Source organism: Pieris brassicae, chromosome 6 (assembly GCF_905147105.1).
Source record: "Pieris brassicae chromosome 6, ilPieBrab1.1, whole genome shotgun sequence".
NCBI lineage: Eukaryota > Metazoa > Arthropoda > Insecta > Lepidoptera > Pieridae > Pieris > Pieris brassicae.
In genome coordinates, this window is record NC_059670.1 from 9225071 (window position 1) to 9246770 (window position 21700).

A 21700-nucleotide genomic window follows, 5' to 3' on the forward strand; every position below is an offset into this window, starting at 1 on the left:
GTACTAACTGATCATGACCTAGAATGTGTCAGGTCAAAGTGAAAGCGGTAGGTGAAATTTACAAATATTATGCTATTTTAATAAATTCTTATATACTGAATATATGATTTTTCTCACTACAAAGATCTATATATGCTTTTCCGATTCATTATATATTCTCTATTTCTAGTATAATTCAACAGATTAAAGAAATGATCATCAATATTAGCCGTAATAATAATAGTAATAAAACAAACATATTTTTGAAAGGGAGTTCTAGGAGGCGACTTCAACAGATTAAAATACTAATAAAATCTAACATTACTTTAATATTTAAATAAATAATAAATCATTTATTTGAAAGAAAGTGGTACATTTAGCTCGATTAATTATAAAAATCCACACAATCAGCCATGCACAATGTCATATAATAAAAACAATAACATAATGTAATAATAATAAGTTAAGTTATTTATGATTTTTATCAAACTTATGATCTAAATATTAGCCCACGCTATAAAGGCACCTTTAAAAATGCAATCATCAAGTATTACACGGCAGTGATCTATAACTTCTAGGAAGGTGATTTAATCCTTAATGTAATTAAATATACTGTATAAATAAAGCAATATTTTGCTTATTGATTGAAACTTTTTTATCGGCGTTGTAAAACACCGTCACATTTTTCCGTTAGGCGCCATCTTTTTCTTGTCCTTACCACGGTTGATTCGATGAGATTTAAAGCGATTGGATTCGATGATAGTAATAATTCTATTACAATTAATGAAATTCTGTAAAAAATCTTAGTAGTAAAAATAAGGTCATAAAAAAGTTTCACTTCTTACGTGTGTACACTACACACGCACAATTTTTTTTAAATTATACCTAAACTTTTAGGAGGATATAGAATAGCTACTGGATTGAAAAAGCGTATCCCTGGTCTCCGAGTGCTCGTCAGTGTTGGGGGAGAAGGAACAGGAAGGCTGTTCAGCGAAATGGTCCAAATGCCATACCGTCGTAACTCATTCATTGATAGTGCAGTCAACTTTTTGCGAGAACATGATTTTGATGGTCTTGACTTACATTGGGTATATTCAGGTAAAGTATCAAGATTACTGTGTCCGTTTCGGCAATTTATATCCTACGATAACTGCCATTGGTTTAAGGCACCTTGAGCAGATCATGAGGTCTTGGATGAGACTGAGAATATAAAATAATAAAACGTTTCGATACTAGAATCCGACTTCATTCATTCATTGGTGTTAGCTAAGTGGAATATAAAAACTTAAAAATAAAATTTGTAGGTTTGTGGTCTATGGCTAAACTATGGTTTCTTTTCAATCTATATATCTTTACTAGTGGACCCAACACGTTATCCTGTATATACATTTTAAATAAAATAAAATAATATATTTGTAGATTGGAATCGAATCCACTTAAAAAAATCATCAGAATCGGTCACACACAAACACACGTACAAAAGAATTATATGTATAAAATTGGTATATTTTTAGTGATATACTTTTTGGTATGAGTATAATTTAATTTTTACATTTCAGGTGATAAAGATGATAAAGAGAAAGATCTATTGACAACATTGTTATATGAGTTGCGTGAGAAGTTTTCATCTTATGGATTGTTGCTCTCAACTGTATTACCACCATTCAGGTAAATAATAATAATTGTACCTTTATTTATCAATTTTTGTTAACCCACAAATAATCAAACAGAGTTATAGAATTACAATGATTTAAACTTATAAGTATTTCTAAATATTTCATAACCTCGATCAAAAATATTCTGAATATATTTCAAATTAAAATCATTTTTTCATTTAGGTAACACAAAGTACTCTTATGAACCTCAATAAAGAAATATGTATATTAAAATTGGTTCTAATTATACATTTACTGTCAGATCTCAAATCAAGGGTGAGAACGAACTAGAAGAACTGGCAATAAACTCTCCGCCACTCTTTTTAATCGCCAAGTTTTCGGAGCTGCAACCATTACACCATGTTCGGTGATCTATTTGTTAACTTATAAATAGATAAACGAAATTAGGATTTCCTAAGCGACGGATAATATAAGTCTTATGTAGAAACTGAAACTCAATGGAACTTTTTTGATAGGTATCAAATAGAAGATGGCTACGACCTTAGCGCAGTGAGTGGTGCGACTGATTATACGATTCTTCAGGCGTGGGATATGACTCATGGGAAAAAAGATGAACCACCCACAAGAGCTGTGCAGCACAGTGCCCTTCACAGGGACCCTGGAGCGACTGCTAGGGACCAGCGATATGACAACGTGGTAAGAAAAAATGACCAATTACGAAAAATATTAACGCCATAATAACGAGACTTATGAATAATGTATGTGTATTGTGTACACAAGTTAAAGTAGATAAGTGTTTTAATTCTTGCAGGAATTTATGGTGAAATACATTTTGCGTCATGGTATGGCAGCAGAGAAGCTGGTCTTGGGTGTACCACTTTTCGGACGCAGTTATACGTTGGCACCTTCTACCTTACCAGCTCCTGGCGCAGCTGTTAGTGACTGGGGAGATGAGGGAATTTACACACAAACAAAGGGAACGCTGGCGTACTTCGAGGTAGAACATAGTTTTATAAGTAGTAGATGGAAGTCAAGTCTCCTAAAAGTGTCATGCGTAATAACGCATAGTTTTTTCTTCGGCTTTCGGCTTACGAGTAGGATATACAAAACACCTGTGGATGATGAGGTCGGGCCAGGTAGGCCTTGTCATACATACTTGGACCAAACCCAAAACGTACTAGAGAAGGGACAAGTTAAAAGTACCCCATAACCGACGAGTATGGTGAATGTCATGCAATTGGTTGAAGCGAAAGGGGTATGTCAGGACCGTAGCGAATAGAGATCCGTGGTCTCTGCCTATCCCTTCGGGAATAAAGCGTAAATGAATAAATAAATGATTTTGTTATAATATTATCGATATTTATACTTATCTACTGTATATCAACGTAGGTGACAAAGATAATATCTTGTTGTCGTAGATATGTATGACTGAACGTGATGGTAAAGGCTCCAGTGGCGTCGATGAAGATGGAAACGCGTTCGCCGTCTTTGACAACCAATGGATCAGCTTTGACACACCGAATACTATTATGGAGAAGGTATCTGCTGGAATACTAAATTTTCATATAATTTACGATGTGTGCAAAAAGAAATATTTCATAGAAACAAATTAATTTAGCAAACTGTTTTAATGAGTATTTTTTATTTGAAACCAATGCTCAAAATATAGTACACATTCACTGAAAAAAACTTTAAATTCTGATACATTACAACATGTTCAAAATATCTTTGAAATACTCCATATCATAGAAATAAGGGTACGGTTCTATAGAATAATTTTCAATGATCATGAACGAACCAGCGAATTATCAATAACTATGATATAATTCTAGATGAAATTCATAAATGAAGCTGGTCTTGCGGGGGCAGCAGCTTGGGCTGTTGACATGGATGACTTTAGAGGACTCTGTGGCGCTCCTTTCCCATTGCTGAGCGCTATTTCTGTAACACTTAATGGTAATATTTCATTAACACACAAACAATATATATATATTTGTCAAAAAACACAATTATAATAAAAGAAAAGTTTTGAAAGTTCTATCGAATAAACTTAAAAACTGGCTGAGTTCTTTCACCATTAGAATACTTTTTATCCTTGAGTACCTAGTTAGTGGGACAGGAAGCTGTTCGCCTACTTGCCTGGTAGAAAAACAAATAATTATGAAACAGATACAGAAATCTGAGTTTAATCATTTTATGATTAAGCCGTATTTCATAATTGAAATAAATTTAGTATTCAAATAATGCTTTACAGGCGAATCAACACACACAGACCAATCATCGCTTAAAGTAGGATCTTGTGAAGCGATCAGCCCTTACTTGGCATCAGATGAGGAATCGTGCGCACACTTTCATTTCTGTACCGGTGGCATCAGTTATAGAATGATCTGTGAGGACGACAGGCTTTATGATCCATCAACTGGTTTCTGTGGGTAAGTTTATATGTCCGGAAATATATTTTACCTGTAAGTGCACAAGGAGCCTATTTACTACATGGTTTACTACATAGTAAATGTAACAGACGGGCACATACATGTGCCTCATTAAGCTTAAAGTATTTCATAACTCCTTATATTTGGTCATTTTTATTTATTTATTAATATAATCACGCATTTTTATCCAGAAGGCAGAGACCACATATCTTCACTTGCTACGGCCCTGACATACCTCTCTCGCGTCCTCCAGTTTCATGACACTCGCCATACATGCTTGTCGGTTATGGCTACTTTTAACTTGTCTCTTCTCTAATAAATCCTGGATTTATTCCAGGTCTGAATGACAAGGCCTACCCAATCATTCATTCAACATTCATTTCATATCGTTGTCACTAAGTCCTCTTTTAACCCAGACTGCTTCACTGCATTACTATTACTTATCCTATCACGAAGTGTTCCACCACACATACTTAACGCTCGAGAATATGACCTCGGCATTTATTCTACTTTCATTATTTCCCTGCCACACCATGCCACCCAACTTTCACTCCCAACACCAATATAGGGAAATGCCCCTCAATATAGGGACATGCCCATATCACCTCCCTCGGACAAGCAGAAAATCTGGGGGTGCCGCAGAGCAGGCGGAAAATAATAAACGGTTCAAATATAAAAGTCATGTCTCCAACTTATTATTCAATTTGGAGTAGAGACTCCTGGGGCTTGTGGTTCAAGTGCACAGGCGAAAGATTTAAGTTGGCGCCTTTTAGATAGTACTGGTGACCCCAGAGCTGGTGCTTTCCTCGCTTAACGAATAAGTATCGCAATACAGCGAGGAAATGGTGCCAACGTTAAAGGTACACCACAGGGACCAAACTTTTAAAATTTGTTTTATTTTATTTTTATATTCTTTTTATTTTAAATTATTATAATTACAAGAAAATTGTAAATACTGTATATTTGACTGTTGATTGATTATGTTATGTTATATTCAGAATTTTACATATAGTATATCTAGGGAAATAAAAAATGGTGTCTATCTACAATCAATTAAACCGACCGATGTCGTATCAAAAAATATGATAATATTTTTTGTTTTCTAATAATAATTTCAACATAGGAAAATTTTACTAATTTTTCAATATATTGGTTTAGGTAATACTCGAATTGTTTCTTCTTAGGAAAAGGTGTTTTTTTTTAATATTATAGCAAGAGTTTAAACATCTTGAAAAAATGTACTAAAATAGTATAATAGTATAATGTAAAATAGAAGTGATTTTTAGGTATCACTTTAGGTAACACGTGGCGGCGGAAGAGTGACGTGTCGATCGCGTGATTGGTAAATCAGTTGACGTTTGTGTCCCGCGCTGTGTACGATGCGCAAACTTTCCCCCACTCCCTTGTTTAATGCTCAAGAAGTTTCCCGGTGTCTGTAATAACATTCTAATTTCAGACATCAAGACGTAACCAAGTGCATCCCAGGGCAGAGTTTACGAATAAGTGTAGAAGATGCAGCAAGATTCTTACCTATCGCTTACGAAAATGACTTTGAAGTAAGTATTATAGTCTTTTAACGTTCATTGCTTTTATTGAAATTTATTTTTATTACATAAAGCCAATTCTCAATCTTATTGACCGCAATATCTGAATAAGCATACTTACATTTGTTCTTCGACGACGACCTGTTTGAGTCAGATTCGAGACATAGCGCTGTTTGAACCCCATATCTCTAAAACATATTCGATATATAGAAGTAATATATTAGATTAGCCTTGACATGTTAAGTATAAAACAAAGGATTATTTTCGTAAATATGTAGCAGTTATTTATAAGTTATAACTTGTAACAGTATTGTTTTCCTCTTTCTCACAGTGGAACAGTTCTCCGGAAAGAGCGAAACCCCTTCATAACGCATATACAGCTTTATCAGACTTTAAAAAGAGTAAGTAATATCTTATATATATTCAACACTTTTATTATGTAAGAATTGTTATAAAATCATATAAAAATATACAGGTTTCATTTTTGTTGAATTCTAGCCGAATTCGGTCGTCATTTTAATATTTATCATGTCTAAATTTGTATAAATTATTGACTCAGAATAAAAAATAATTTTAGACAAAGAAAATGACAAGAAGGTCCTATGCTACATAACCAGCTGGGCATTCTACAGACGTGGAGATGGAAAATTCTTACCCGAACACATTGATACGCGGCTGTGTACGCACGTGGTGTACGCGTACGCATCTTTGAGCCCCGACGAGCTCATTGCTAAACAATTCGACCCGTGGGCTGATGTAACAAATAGTGAGTATTATTTATTTCCTAAAGATATACATTTATATTTAGTAATTATTTACTTCATTGTAGTGTTGGCTTAGTGGCTTCAGTACTTTACTTGCCTATTAGAGTGACAAATGATCATGAAACAGATTCAGAAATCTGAGGCCTAGAAGGTTGTAGAGGTGCTGATATTTTTTTAATTATTTAATTACTCTTTGAATTTTTTAGTTAAGCTTTATTGAGGTACCTACTACTCATATATATTTTACCTGTATACCTAGGTAACACTGAAAATGTTTAGAAAATGAAAAACGGCTTAATGTTGCACTACTTTTATTGTTTTTTGAAGTAATCTCCGTTCCTCTCTACATATCGTCGCATTCGATAGAACCACTGAGAAAAAGTGGGCCCATTCTTCTAAGGAAGAATTAGAAGGCAAGGCAAGAATTCTTCCTTAGAAGAAAGGTCTCTTGTATGGCATTTTCTTACGCTTTCATCGCATCTTTAGGGCTCGTAAACCGAATACCCCGAATTTTATCTTTAGTTCTTGGGAATAGCTGAAAGTCGCAGGGCACAAGGTCAGGACTGTATGGCAGATGCCATAGTCAAATATTCACCAGTCCATGCGAAGGTGTTTCTGGTCGTCGGTTAAAGTATGGGGAATCCATCTAGTACAAAGCTTCCTGAAGCCTAAATGTTCATGTAATATTCTTTGAACTTGACTCATACCAATGCCTAGACTTGTCCGATCTAAACAGTAATCAATGTTACCCACGTATATATTTAAAGCCCCGGGTTCGATTGACAGCGGATATATTTATTATTTATACGTCTTTAAATTGTTTTTCTAGGGACGTAACTGAAATAAATATCGTTTCAAAATAACCAATATCGCTCACGATAAACATTATCTATGTATTGTCAAGAATCTTTGAAATATAAAAATATTAAAAAACACTTTTTAAACGGATTGAAGCTATGTATTATTATTTTATTGCTGTACGCTGTAAAGCACGCGAAACGTCGGAATATGTAAAAAATTATGTAAATAATTTTAAGTTTATAATAATAATACATAGCTTCTATCCGTTTAAAAAGTGTTTTCTTTAATGTGTAAAAGCTATGTTAACAAAAGACAATACTATATAAAAATATGTAAATTGCCCCTTTTCAGATCTATATGAAAGAGTAACATCATTGGGCGACGTAAATGTATTACTTGGACTTGGAGGATGGACAGATTCCTCTGGCGACAAATATTCACGTTTAGTATCGTCACCAGTTAATCGCGCAAGATTTATAGAGAAACTCATTCCGTTCCTGCGAATGCATAATTTCAAGGGTCTACATTTGGATTGGAACTATCCAGTTTGTTGGCAAAGCAACTGCAAAAAGGGTGCCGTTTCTGATAAACCGAACTTTGCTAAGTTTGTCCAGGTATTTGATTTCATCCTTATAGATTATGATTTGAAAATGTTCATCAATTGATAAAAGAAAGAAAAAACAGAATAAGTTTCTAAATGATTTCTGACGGGATTAAAAATTAAAATTTATATAGGGTCTAAGTCTTACCTTTCATAAGCTTCTGATTTAAAGTAACGTTACCTCTCGTGGTTAAGGCGTTGTTGTATGAGCGTATTTCGATCCATTATTGTTTTGAGTTGGTCACAAAAGGATTTTATACTTATTAATTAAATGTTGATATATCGTTACTTGCTCAGAAGCTCAGAAACTCTTTACGTACTCTCGCTTCCTTAGGAGTAACATTGAAGATTTATCATAGACTTTTTAATACAATGACGCAATCATGTTTTTCTATTGAACTGATTTGAACCCGAGAATCTTAAACATACACATAAGGCAATACGAAACATTATAAAAGTATTATATGTTTATAATTTCAGGAATTATCCAAAGCCTTACATGGCGCGGGAATGGAACTGGGTATAGCTGTTTCTGGCTACAAGGAAGTGATAGAGTCTGCGTATGACCTGCCTACGATTTCAAAAGCGGTAGATTTTATGAGCACAATGACATATGACTATCATGGAGGATGGGAGAAATCCACTGCCCATCATACACCCTTGGTGCCTTTGAAGAAGGATGCGTTAGCTTATTACTCTGTGGTGTGTACTTCTTCAGCGTGGCCCTCTCATCCCTGAGGTTGTAGGTTCAATCTACAGCTTAACACTCTCTCGTATGGTTAAGGAAATCAGCATGTCTTAGACCAGTGTGCTAGACATAGAAAGCTGATCACCTCTTGCCTATTAAAAAGACGATCACGAAACAGATACAGAAATTTGAGACCTACCTTGTAGGTTGAAGCGCCTCTGTTTTATTATATATATAAGTACTTTATATATGTTTCTAGATAACATCAATTAAAGAAAAAATATTTATTTAAAATTATCTAGCTAATTTCCTCGCCGTACTTTCTTGAAAGGTCAAAGCACAAGTCAAACATCAGTTTCATTAAACGACTACATTCGTATCCCACAATTTATTTAGATTTAAAGATTGGGTGATATAAAATCCTTTTGGAGATAATTTTCTGAAATTTAATGAAGATTATTACGTTGTGTAATTAATTTAAGATACTGTTATTACTTGCCCTGTGATTATTTTTTTGTATATTTACATGACTTTTCAATTATTAATATTTTAGGTAAAATTAAATCTATCAATAAATTTAATATAAAGTTTTTCAAAGTAATTTTGTGTTAACAGGAATACGCCGTCAAAACTCTGATAAGTAAAGGAGCAGACCCCAAGAAATTACTTCTGGGTTTAGCATTCTATGGTCAATCGTACCGTTTATCAGGAATGGACGGTTCTAGAGGTCCAGGTTCTTCAGCTGCTGGTCCAGGAGATTCTGGGGAGTTTACTAAGCAACCGGGGATGCTGTCATATTACGAAATATGTTACAGAGGTATAGTATTATTTTTAACTGACTTCGAAAATGGAGGTTGTCAGAGATAAAAAACCTGTATGTTTGTGTTTAAGTAGGTACGTGTGCTAAATTTCATTAGTAGGTATATTTCCCAGAAATTTATCGACCTGCTTAGGGTAGTAACGAAGGGACGTATGACTTAATTTCCTTTAACCCCGAGATGGGCCAGAGGGGGTACACAGTTAGGCTATATCGCGTTCGGTCTTGAGCCTCGTATTTCACCTCGCTCCAAGTCTTTCCGGCTCTCTTCGCCTCATCTGCAAATGTACGACGCCAGATTTGCTTGAGACGGCCTAAATTCCGCTTACATTGCCATTCCTTCAATCGAACGTCTGCTTGGAGATATAATTGGAATATCTTCGAAGTGTATCCATTTCCACTTGCGTCGCCAGATCTGCTGGCTAATCAAGGTTTATTGTTCCCAAAGTTGTTCGTTAGAGATATTCTCGGGCCAGTAGATACCCAGAATACGGCGAAGACAGCGGTTGAGAGAGACTGAAAATCGATGGGAGATATCTTTAGTGAACTTCCACGTTTCACACCCATAGAGCACCAAAGAATTGACGTTGGATCCGATGTTGATTTTAAGTCTCACCGATCCCGCCTCGCGTTCCAGGTTGTCCAACTTGGATTGCTTATCGCTGTGTGAGTAACTCAGCAGACATACATATGTGAGCGGCATAATCCGTATCGTCTAACATGTTGGTTAATCTCCACTCTATTCGGTGCTTATTCTTATGTGTGCGATGCAAAATCCCGTCGAGAATACCCTGGAAAACAAGTGGCAAGAGTAAACAGCCTTGGGTGAACAGTATTCTACTACATGACACAGCAGATGGTCTATTGGCTTTTTCTAGGCAATGTTGACCTTACTTCATCAGCGATTGCCTCCAACACCATCCTCAATTCTTACCCAAGGGAGGGAAGGGATTTATACTTTGATTGAAATTACAACAGTCCAAGTTTTATCAAAACTGGTTTAGTGGTATGGGTTTTATTACTGGTGGGGACATGTATAACATTGGTAAAAGGTAATCGAGTTAAGTATCAATTAACAAGTGTTGCCTTTCATTAACAGTGAAGAACTTAAGATGGAAAACAAGCCGTCAAGAAAAGGCCGGGCCATACGCTTACTCCGACAATCAGTGGGTTGGATATGATGACCCTAAATCAATCACTGAGAAGGTAACCATAGTGAATAGAAAATAAAAATAATTGTTTCAATATGATTTAAATATTATAAATTGTTGTCAATAATTATTTTACCTTTAACTTTGTCTCCTTGAGATTTCCCTCGCATCTTGTTTAGTATTATTTACTATGTTCAAACACATTCATATTAAATTCAAAAGAGTTATATAATTTTTATAGGTGGAATGGGCGCTACGCCAAGGTATGGGTGGTGTAACAGCCTGGGCAATAGACTTGGATGACTTTAATAACCGCTGTTGCAATGAGCCATCTCCATTGCTGCGGGCTGCTGGGCGGGCTTTGGGCAGAACCGTTCCCTCGCCACCGACATCTCCATGCGAGCGTCCACCTGAACCTGTTACTCCAGCACCGCCTACTACCACTCCAGCGGAATCTGATGGTATGTCGAATTATATTTCTTCATTCATACTTAAACCAAATTATACATATGTATGTGTTTATTAAAATAAAGCTGTTATATCAGGGTCCATATCCGGTGGTGGTAGTGGTAGTGACCACAACCATGACCATGGTAGCCACACCTCAACCACTTGGCCAAGTTGGTCGCCTTCAACTACACAGAGTACCACACAAACATGGTGGCCACCAGCTACCACTACTCAGATGACGACTACAACCACAACAACACAACGACCTTCTACAACACAAAGACCTACTACAACAACTACCAGACGAACGACAACTTCGCCAACTACAACTGCAGCCCAGAAACCATCAAATATAGATACAGGTTGGTAATCCTTGTACAATACCCATCGTAGAGTTTCTATTAAGTACCGATTTTATAGCTGTAATTAAAAAAAAACTGATTGTAATCAGTATTTTTAATATTGAAGTCATACATACGTATCTATATATTAGTATTCTTTAAACGATTAAAAAATATTAATCATAGATGATGAAGGATCAGCCTGCGAAGCGGGTGAATACAAAGCTGCACCGGGTGACTGCGAAGCGTACCTTCAATGTGTCGGAGGGCAATGGCGAAAGAACCGCTGTGCGCCTGGCTTGCATTGGTCTACTAAAGTCAATAGATGTGATTGGCCAACCTTCGCAAAGTGCACGTGTAAGTCAATTTTCTAGGAAATACAACGATTTGGTGTATTTATCGAATAGGAATAAGCATTTGTATGAAATATTACTAGTTGTATAAAATTAATATAAATTAATTAAACTAGACGAATTTTTACTTTCAAGTATATAAATTAGTTCGCTAACAATTACAATAAACGCTATTCATCTGTCTGATCTAAGAAAAACTATTTCGTCCTAACCTAACTCCAGCTGATTTAAAATTATGAATTTTACAAACTATATATGTATACTAGAATTAACATAAACTCAATAATTATAAAATAATAATTGTCTGAATATTTAGCTCGGAGCTTGACATTCGCACATAGACTTAAAGGAATAAAATATTTGTTTTAACTGTTGATCAGCGCAACCAGCCAGCGAGCCAACCACAACAACAACGTTAGCTCCATCTACAACATCTCGACCGCCTCCAACTACTACTACTAAGCGAACCACTACTACCAGAACCACAACAACCACTAGCACAACAACTACGACTACGGCTAGGACAACATTAGCAGGTAACGTATTGAAAAAATACATTTATTTATTTATTTTAAACTTATTATTACCATAACAGCTTTCGTTAGAAAAGAAAAAAAATAACCTAAACCCTTGCAAAGCACTGAATGTACAGTACAGTGTTAATCTAAAGATGTCAGTCTTTACCGCAACATTATTAAGTGTGCGTAATACACGCGTAACTCGTGAATCTCTATGTAACTTAGTGAGCGCCAGCATAGGCGGTAATAATTGCCGTTTCCCAAGCATAGTGCCACCTCTGCCACCATGTACCTTCTTCTCAAGAAAGCTGATCAAGTAATGGAATCACATAACTGTTTAGTGATACGGTTGTAACTCGCCATCCTTGCTTTATAGTATGCTTCTAGTTGTAATTTCTTGTATTTACAGTAATTAAATATTTTTTTTACATTAAGTAATTGTTTTTATTATGGTTTTTCTATAGATGAATATCCTGAGTCATCCGAAGGGAAACCATGTGGTAATCAAGATTATATGGGATCAGAAGACGACTGCAACTCGTACTTACATTGTGACGGTTCAGTTTGGAGGCGTCAACGATGCGCGCCTGGCCTTCACTGGAGTGCCGATAAGAAACACTGCGACTGGCCTAAATATGCCAAATGTGAAATTAAATCTGGTAAGATCTGAAGAAAAGGTTTATTGTAAGGATATTCAGATTGACAAACATAAAATATTTTACTATCAAATTTATTATATATCTTATTTTCATAAGTTGTAAAAAACTTGTTTATAAGTAGGAAACATTATTTATCTTCCTAATATAATTAGGCAATCACACCCAATATAGATTTATCCACAAAATTACTGTACAAAAACTTTTTCGGTTCTCTGATTATCTATTGTCTCTTTTTTTCTCAGATTCACAAAAAACTACGACTACACCTAAACCAGCGCGACCTCCAACAAACAGACCAACAAGTAAGTAATTATCATGTTTTTCGTTCTAAAATAAACAATTTAGATTCTGTCTTACTTCTATTATATATTAGAGTGTAACTAAGCTAATGCTTTTGATTAGATGCAGCAAACAATACAAGATCATTTAAAATTATGCATTGAATTTCCATTTCAAACTAAGTTTTAACAGATATAAACATTTTATTCAATAACTTATTTGCCTTTGTAGCACCAAGCGTTAACAAGGCGAGAGAAGATGGCCCTTGTGGCGGAAATGATGTGCACGCAGCAGCCTCTACTTGTGGTTCATACCTGTTGTGTGTGGGAGGCAAATGGCGTCGCCAGTTATGTCCACCGGGCTTACACTGGGACAACCGATCTAAACGATGTGATTGGGCCGAATTTGCTATGTGCGAAGGTACAGCTTTAATTCTCAATAAGAAATGACTGTCTCCTTATTTATTTATTCAAGTTTACCATATACATAATACTATATCTATGGTATTTGTCACAAACTCCTTTCAATTTAAACATAAATGTTATAAAAAATACAATTAAAGTATGTAAAATAAAAATACCTGAATTTAAAAGTTTGTTTGCTTTAATTAAATCTTACATAATAAAATAACTTCTTAACTTATACCTACATAACCTTTTTATACCCTGACAAACAATAACTTAATTTTTGTATTTTATTGATAATTTTTATCATATTCACAGTGCTCTGGCAAAAAGTCATAAAAATACTTATAGTATATTAGAGAACAACTTGTTCATTTGAATTTTTGTTCATTTGAAATTCATTAAAAATTTATTTTCTGTAGCTAGCAGGGTTACATCTAAACCGCCGTACCAAATGATCGTCTCGACAACAACCAGAAGACCAACAAAAACAACTACAAGACCAACAACAACAACCAGACGGCCAACAACAACACGTGCATCGACAACAACAAGACGATCCTTCACACAAAATGAACAATATCAAAAACCCCCGGTAATTATACGCCCTTTTTATTTTCCTTATATCATGAACGAGTAATGGCCGTAAGAAAAGAGTTCCGTGTTCAATTGTTTCAAATTTATATCTTAACACGAATAATATTACAGGGTCCATATTCTGTAAATCTTGATTATCGAATTCACTTTCGAACTTACTTCAACCAGGGCAGTGAGTAGCAGAAAATCTGTTTATGTGTTCTTACAAAGTCAGTTCTTAAATTCAAAAAGCTTTTATTGAACATTATATTTTAAAACTGTATGATTTACTTTGCTGGTTCGATTTACCAAAAACAACAATTGCTACGGGTTGGAAGTCATGAAAACCCGAGTAGATGTTCATCAAAAAATACTATAATAATGCAGTAATGAAGAAAAGTCATGATATTTTATAAAATTAAATAATTTTTTTAGCGTTGCCGTACCGGAACATACCACCCCCACCCGCGCTGCGAGAAATTCTACGTTTGCGTAAATGGTGTATTGGTTGCTCAAAGCTGCGCCCCAGGCCTTGTTTGGAGGCACGAGCGCTCCCAATGCGATTTCCCCACACAATCGTCTTGCACTGACAGAAGGCAGGTCATTCCAGGTGTATCGGATACTAAGCCAAGTGCCAGTTTTCAGGTGGATGAAAAACCTAGTGAGTTTAATTATTAACTAATATCCAAGCTTACTTACAGTTCATGGCAGTTCAGAAAAGACGGCAATAACTGCGATGCATATAACGAGTGTTTTTTAATGTTCGTGACCCAATGGGCCTAAATAGCCATTTAAATCAACGTGAAATTGTATATTCATACAATAATACTCTACTTTTGCTGGCATAGTTTTCCACAGACGACGAAGTTATTAAAACTATTTATTAAATTATTTTGTTTTGAAATTGAGCCGTATTGTAATACGGCTTGTAGTCGGCGTGCAACTGTCATCCCTGGGATCGTAGGTTCGATCTCCAGCTATGCACCCATGGACTTTCTGACCTTGTGTGCAATTAACACTCCCTCGTACGTTGAAGGAAAACATCGTAAGGAAACCGGCATGCCTTAGACCCAAAAAGTCGCCGAGGTATGTCAGACACAGAACGTTGATCACCTAATATTAGAAATGATCACGTAACAGATACAGAACTCTGAGGCCCAACCCTAAAAGGTTGTAGCGCCATTGGTATATACATGCAATGCAATGTTTTATTTCAGCATTCTGCGAAAATGGCCAATACGCAGTGAATCCATCGGACTGTTCACGTTACATGCATTGTTTGTTTGGCAAATACGAAGAATTCGCTTGCAGTCCAGGATTACACTGGAATCAGGTGAATATTTTATACGCTTTTAATTCTAATTTACTAAACGTTTCTCGGATACCAACTCTTACTTTATCAACAGCTCTAAGGTACTTATCCCATTTATCCCTAAATGTATCCAACGATCTGCAAGATCTCAGTTTAGTTGTACCAAACGGCTATTTGAGATGGCGGAAGCGAAGATTATTTTGCCTAGGGCGGAACGAATTTATCGCACCTCGTTAACAGGCATTGCGGGTTCTTAACACTATCTCCTCCTCCTTTTCTCGGAGCAGTTCCGACCATTTCGCACTGTCCGTCAATGTATTTATTTTAAACAACAACATTTATAAAATCGGTATGGTCACTATAAGATGTTGTTAGGTTAGCTAAATACGTAATAACTTAAGACAGAAGATCCCTTAAATAAATATCTTACATGTTTCATTTTAAAAGTATTTTAATATACATGTATATTGTATACCTAAATCATAATCTTATAGATTTAATTCCATGTAATATCTGTATGAGTTCATTAAACCGTTTTGCTAACGTTCTACGTTCTTTAGGATAAACAAATATGTGACTGGCCTCAAAATGCCAAGTGCACAGTCCAAACAGTAATAACGACTACAAGCGCGCCCGCTCTCTCTGAAGAGGATATCGAGGTGGTCACGTCCAAGCCCATACAATCGCCATCTGTAGAAATCGTGGACGAAGCTTCGCGTCCACCACTTCGCAATAGTAAGATCTTTTAAATATTAATTTTAAATGTATCTGAAATTTAAATAAAATAAATCATTAAACATTTAAGCACGATTACTATTATTTTCATCATCAGTCATCAGTCATTTATAACTAGATTTATTTAAATTATTTAAGTTTTATGGATTTCTACATGAAATAGGTTAAATTAAAAAAGGTACATTTTGAAAAGTTCATAATTTTATCTCAAATTTTAGTTAGTCAATTAACCTAACCTAACTTGCTTTTTATCCAGGTCCATTTAAACTGGTTTGTTACTACACGAACTGGTCGTGGTATCGTCCCGGTTTCGGCAAATTTACACCGGAAGACATCGACCCATCGCTCTGTACTCACATTGTGTATGGTTTTGCTGTTCTAAGTGACGATGGACTCATGGTGGCACACGACCCGTGGGCAGACAATGAAAACAGTAAGTTTAACAACATATTTATTTATTATACAAACACCAACAACGACACATAAAAAGAAATAGGAAAGAAACAAGTTACATAAATTATGACCAATGTGTGTTCCATCGATAATAGGTGAGGACGACACAAACATAATTATAATTAATAAGTTACACTATTCCTACCTATAACACATTTTTAAATACATACTACACAGTAAAAATAGTAATAATTAACAATTAATAAATTTAAAAATTTATTTAAAGAAGCAGACGTCTACGTGTGTTTGGGATTATCCGTAGTGTATCTGATACATGTGGCTAGGATTAATGCTAGTGTGCATTTTATTAGCCATGTTTTTTTATTTAATATTGTATTCTGGCACTGTGTATATGCGTTGTGTATGTCTGTTTGCTAGAGAGTTACCTAATTATGGTTTCAGTAAGAAGATTGAAAAGCATTTTGCGTTTATAAAATATGTTTTAGATTTAATATTAATTTCTTATTTGTGTTCGTTTGCATCTGAACTTTATGAAAAGTATATTTTAAAGTTACTAATGCTATATTCTTTGCCAACAGTAATTATTTTTGGTGATGCCATATGTTATGGTTGTATTTAACTTGATTTATTGGTTTTTTGGTATGCATTAACTTATATACGTATTACAGATTCTCTACACATGGTAGTATTTATTTAACTTTTGAAGACCATGAAATGATACCACATGACCTAAATATTGTTGTTTTATTAATTTATTTAAAATGTTGTGACATATATTTACTATTGTGAATATCAGAATCTTACTTTTATGTATCAATCTATTCAGCCTCTGAAAACAACTTCATGTATAAATTATCTGTCTTATTGTACATATCAAGACTTTTTTACTTTCATAAAACCACTAATAGTAAGTTGGTTATTCATAGTTATAACTACGGGGATTTACGGATGATTTATAGAGCTACTCTCTTAGCGCTCCCTGTTGGCGATAGTTTTAGAAAGAATTCAGGAAGGAATTCAGAATGTCAGATTCTATATTTATTCCTTAATATTGCGGATTTTCATTTGAAACATTTCACAGGATTCTATGAACGTATTGTGGAGTTCAAGAAGTATGGTACAAAAGTATCAATAGCTATTGGTGGATGGAAGGACTCCGCCGGCGATAAATACTCCAAGTTAGTAAATAACCCTGCTGCGAGGAGACGCTTTGTGAAAAATACCCTGGATTTCATTGAAAAGCATGGATTTGATGGACTTGATTTGGACTGGGAATATCCTAAGTGCTGGCAGGTAATATAAACGTAGATGATTTTAAATATAATAGTTTTTATACTAACTTACGCTTAATCTTTTAAATACTGTAGTAGGAAAGACTGAATCAACGGAGCAGTCTCTATACTAGTCCAGACACAAACCTGGTATCATTTATACGTTTGGAAGTTTTAAGTTTCCAGTATTATTTAGATTTCTAGCTCGAGGAAAAATATTAGTGAAGGTGGAGTCTGTAACATAAACATCGTCAATGTTTTGACATTTTACTAGTTACCTCATTAATTTTTTTGTTCGATTATGACACTTGAAACCTATTTTAGGTGGACTGCTCTAAAGGCCCTGACTCAGACAAGGAATCCTTCGGCGAATTAGTTCGAGAACTGTCAGCCGTTCTGAAACCCAAGGGACTACTGTTATCGTCAGCGGTATCACCAAGCAAAATGGTGATAGATGCGGGCTATGATGTTCCCGTCTTAGCGAAATATCTAGATTGGATTGCTGTTATGACGTACGACTATCACGGACAATGGGATAAAAAGACTGGTCACGTGGCCCCACTTTACTACCACCCTGATGATGACAACACTTATTTCAATGCTGTAAGTTATGTATAACTTTTTTTATAACGAAGCTACTAACAATTTACTCCATTGATGCACCAGAGCGGCAGGAGTCCGAGTGGATTGCTTTTATTAAGAGAAAACACTATTTCATGAAATAGAAGTTTATTTGGCGACGTATTAAAAAAATCTGTGATTTCGATTACGTAACCATAACTATTATTATGAAACAGGCAAACATTTTAATGCTTTTTTATCGTCATTGTTTTCATATTTTTTATTTTTATTAATTGTTATCGAAATAAAATAGGATTTAAGTATTAAATTCCTTCAAGAAAAGAGTATATCAAGAATCAGCCGGCAATGCCCTCTGGTAATGTGAGTGTCTTTGGCCGGCGATATCATTTAACCACCCTCTGAAACAAAATTATAAGTAGGTACCATGAGGGCCGGGGCTTCTTTCTTGCAGGGGCCTCGCGCAACAACCCTAGAAAATTAAAAAAAAAATATTTCTTAAACAATTTTTTTAAATTCAAAACTTTTGAATTGATTTATCAAATTGAGCAATACTCTTTATCAAATTAATCAATAAACTTTATTAAATTGAGCAATAAATTTTATTAAATTGAGCAATAAACTTTATTAAATTGAGCAATAAACTTTATTAAATTGAGCAATAAACTTTATCAACTTGAGATATAAACTTTATTAAATTGAGAAGTTTACCCCACTATCGTAATAGTCTTGAGAATTATTGCTACCTGTTACAGTTGCGTCTGCTGAAAGGAGTTTTTCGAGGCTTAAAATTAATAAAACATATCTGAGGAATTCGATGACACAAGATCGGCTTTCAGCCCTTGCTATTATTTCAATCGAGAATGATGTAGCTCATTCATTAGATTATTGTGCTTTAATTAAAAATCACTCTCTATTAATGGTGTCTTCCATTAATAGAGATAATTTCTCTGTTCTTGTGTACTATTTTTATACAATAACTACTGGCTATAACACTTAAGATTAACAGGTAACAATTAAGATTTAATTAAGGTTATTTTCTATAGTAAAATCGATTTTTATAATATGTTCCTTCGTGTAGAACCGATGTATCATTTCTAAAATAAAATTTTCAGAACTACACAATGCACTACTGGATTGAGAAAGGCACTCCTGCTAACAAATTGGTAATGGGAATGCCTTTGTACGGTCAAACATTTAAGACTATGTCGCGTTGGAATAACAGAGAAGCAAGTAGTTTAAACTCACCAGCTCTTTCAGGAGGAGAGGCGGGAGAATACACTAGAGCAAGCGGCTTCCTGGCTTATTATGAGGTTTGTTACTTATTCCAGCAGCAGCAGTAGTCCTATTTGTTAAACAATCGTCTCATGACCCTTAAGTTGTACGTTCGATAACGGCTATGCATTTTAAGTGCGCAATTAACACACGCTCGTATGATGAAGGAAAATATCTTAAAAAAATGCTTTAGACTTAAAAAATAAACGGCATGTGTGAGGCCTAGAACGCTGATCACCTATAAGCCTATTAAGAAAACAAACATCAACAAACAGATACCGAAATCTGAATAAAATAAATTATTCTGTATTTAAATAAAATCTATATCTGTACAATAATTTTTTTTTTAATCGAAATATGACCAAGCTGAATCATAGTAACAATCTAAAGCGCATTCTTTTTAAGCAGTAGCTATTTTTTTGATAAACAATCACAACTTACAATATATACATTGGCACTTTGTTCAGTGTCGATAATTCAAACATATATTTTATTTACAGATTTGCGACAGAATCAAAAATCGTAACTGGGTAGTCGTAAAGGATCCTTATCAACGAATGGGTCCTTACGCCTACAAAGGTGATCAATGGGTATCATTTGACGATGTAGCAATAGTGAAAAAGAAAGTTAATTTCATTAAATCGTTGGGTCTCGGTGGTGGTATGGTCTGGGCTCTAGACCTTGATGACTTCCAAAATAGGTAATTATTCCATTTTTTTAAAATATTTGTAGACCTTGTGTTGGACTGCATCTCTACCTCCAATGTCCTTCTGCCGTCCAATTATCAAGCTAAGCAATAAACACTACAGCGACAAAATATTAAAATCTTTCTAATCCTTTGGAGGAAGCTATATTTAATGGAGTTTTGCACATGTCCGTAAACGTATCTTATATCATTATCATTTTACCGATATTTTAATTATATTTTTTTAAAAATTATTAATTAATTAATTATTTTTGTTATTAGATGCAACCAAGGGAAATATCCTCTTATGAATGCTATAAAGGAGTCGTTCCTTAACCCTAAAATTGAATCCGATACAATTCTTCCTCCACCTTTACCCGAACCAGAAAATAATATTGATGAAGATCTTGACGACATCGAAGTTATACCCAGTTACAATAAACCAACAAGTCGGCCAACTAGTCGACCAACTAGGCGACCAACTAGTCGACCAACTAGGCGACCAACTAGTCGACCAACTAGTCAACCAACTAGTCCTGCAACCAGTCGGCCAATTCAAGTTACACAAACCACCTCTCCAGTAATAAACATGGATGAAATAGAACAACAAAAAGTTGTGTGCTACTACACAAATTGGGCTTGGTACAGGTAATATTGATGTCTATAAAATCTCTAAGTATATATTATAAAAAAATAATGTGGGAAGAGTAAAAAGTAAAAACCATTAAATGAAATTCTAAAATACCACAATATTATATACTAACACAAACCTACCATAATAATAAATATAATGCCTATTTTTTGCAGACCTGGCTCCGGAAAATTCCTTCCAAGTGACATAGACCCATCGCTATGTACTCACATCATCTACGCTTTCGCAGTCCTTGACAGCTCCAGACTTGTTCTCAAACCTCACGATAATTGGCTGGATGTTGAAAATAGTAAGTTATTACTCAATTTCCAAAACATATCTTTAACAACGTATAGAAATAACCCCTCTATAGCACTCAAAAGAAAGGACTTCAATCAGTGCTCGGCATCTCTCTTCGCGATTGCGTAAGAAATGAGGCCATTGGTGTAAAGACCGGCATAAGGGCTATCGCAACATCTAAATGGCGGTAGGCAAGCCTGGATGAGAACTAATGGACCCGCAGGCTCCTTAAATACCTGGAGACCTTGACAGAACAAAAAACAAGCCGCCCACCGACTAGGTAGACTGACAACATCGTCACATAGGATGGCTCTCAGTGGATACAGAAAGGCCTGTGCGCCCTGCACAGAGGAAAATGGAGGGTGCCTACGTCCAGAAATGGACCAAATTATATCAGTACCGCAAAAAATGTATTATGATTTAATAGTACTTTAGTATATTGCCAAGAGAGAGATAACTTTTTCCTTTTCTTGTACACAACAATTCCTTCGCCAAATAAAAACGGATCAGAAAATAATGATACAA

The 21700-nt window shown here is 35.1% G+C and overlaps 1 protein-coding gene across 2 annotated transcripts in view; it reads left to right on the plus strand.

The window, feature by feature from the left end:
- Positions 1-21700, plus strand: part of LOC123710674 (probable chitinase 10) — a 35687-nt gene that overhangs the window by 5077 nt on the left and 8910 nt on the right. The window contains exons 8-40 of one of the 2 annotated variants that reach the window (XM_045662737.1): positions 877-1077; positions 1539-1647; positions 2111-2291; positions 2407-2592; positions 3014-3133; positions 3428-3551; positions 3850-4027; positions 5484-5583; positions 5903-5972; positions 6149-6337; positions 7488-7750; positions 8218-8439; positions 9041-9242; positions 10342-10448; positions 10635-10854; positions 10939-11205; positions 11371-11541; positions 11918-12073; positions 12520-12714; positions 12957-13016; positions 13225-13413; positions 13820-13992; positions 14409-14634; positions 15191-15306; positions 15846-16020; positions 16277-16453; positions 17516-17727; positions 18030-18308; positions 19400-19597; positions 20060-20259; positions 20527-20718; positions 20755-20892; positions 21052-21185. In XM_045662737.1, the coding sequence (XP_045518693.1) occupies positions 877-1077; positions 1539-1647; positions 2111-2291; positions 2407-2592; positions 3014-3133; positions 3428-3551; positions 3850-4027; positions 5484-5583; positions 5903-5972; positions 6149-6337; positions 7488-7750; positions 8218-8439; positions 9041-9242; positions 10342-10448; positions 10635-10854; positions 10939-11205; positions 11371-11541; positions 11918-12073; positions 12520-12714; positions 12957-13016; positions 13225-13413; positions 13820-13992; positions 14409-14634; positions 15191-15306; positions 15846-16020; positions 16277-16453; positions 17516-17727; positions 18030-18308; positions 19400-19597; positions 20060-20259; positions 20527-20718; positions 20755-20892; positions 21052-21185 (5730 nt within the window). Of the gene's footprint in view, positions 1-876; positions 1078-1538; positions 1648-2110; positions 2292-2406; positions 2593-3013; positions 3134-3427; positions 3552-3849; positions 4028-5483; positions 5584-5902; positions 5973-6148; positions 6338-7487; positions 7751-8217; positions 8440-9040; positions 9243-10341; positions 10449-10634; positions 10855-10938; positions 11206-11370; positions 11542-11917; positions 12074-12519; positions 12715-12956; positions 13017-13224; positions 13414-13819; positions 13993-14408; positions 14635-15190; positions 15307-15845; positions 16021-16276; positions 16454-17515; positions 17728-18029; positions 18309-19399; positions 19598-20059; positions 20260-20526; positions 20893-21051; positions 21186-21700 lie in introns of both variants that reach the window. The other variant, XM_045662736.1, reaches the window with a different exon arrangement.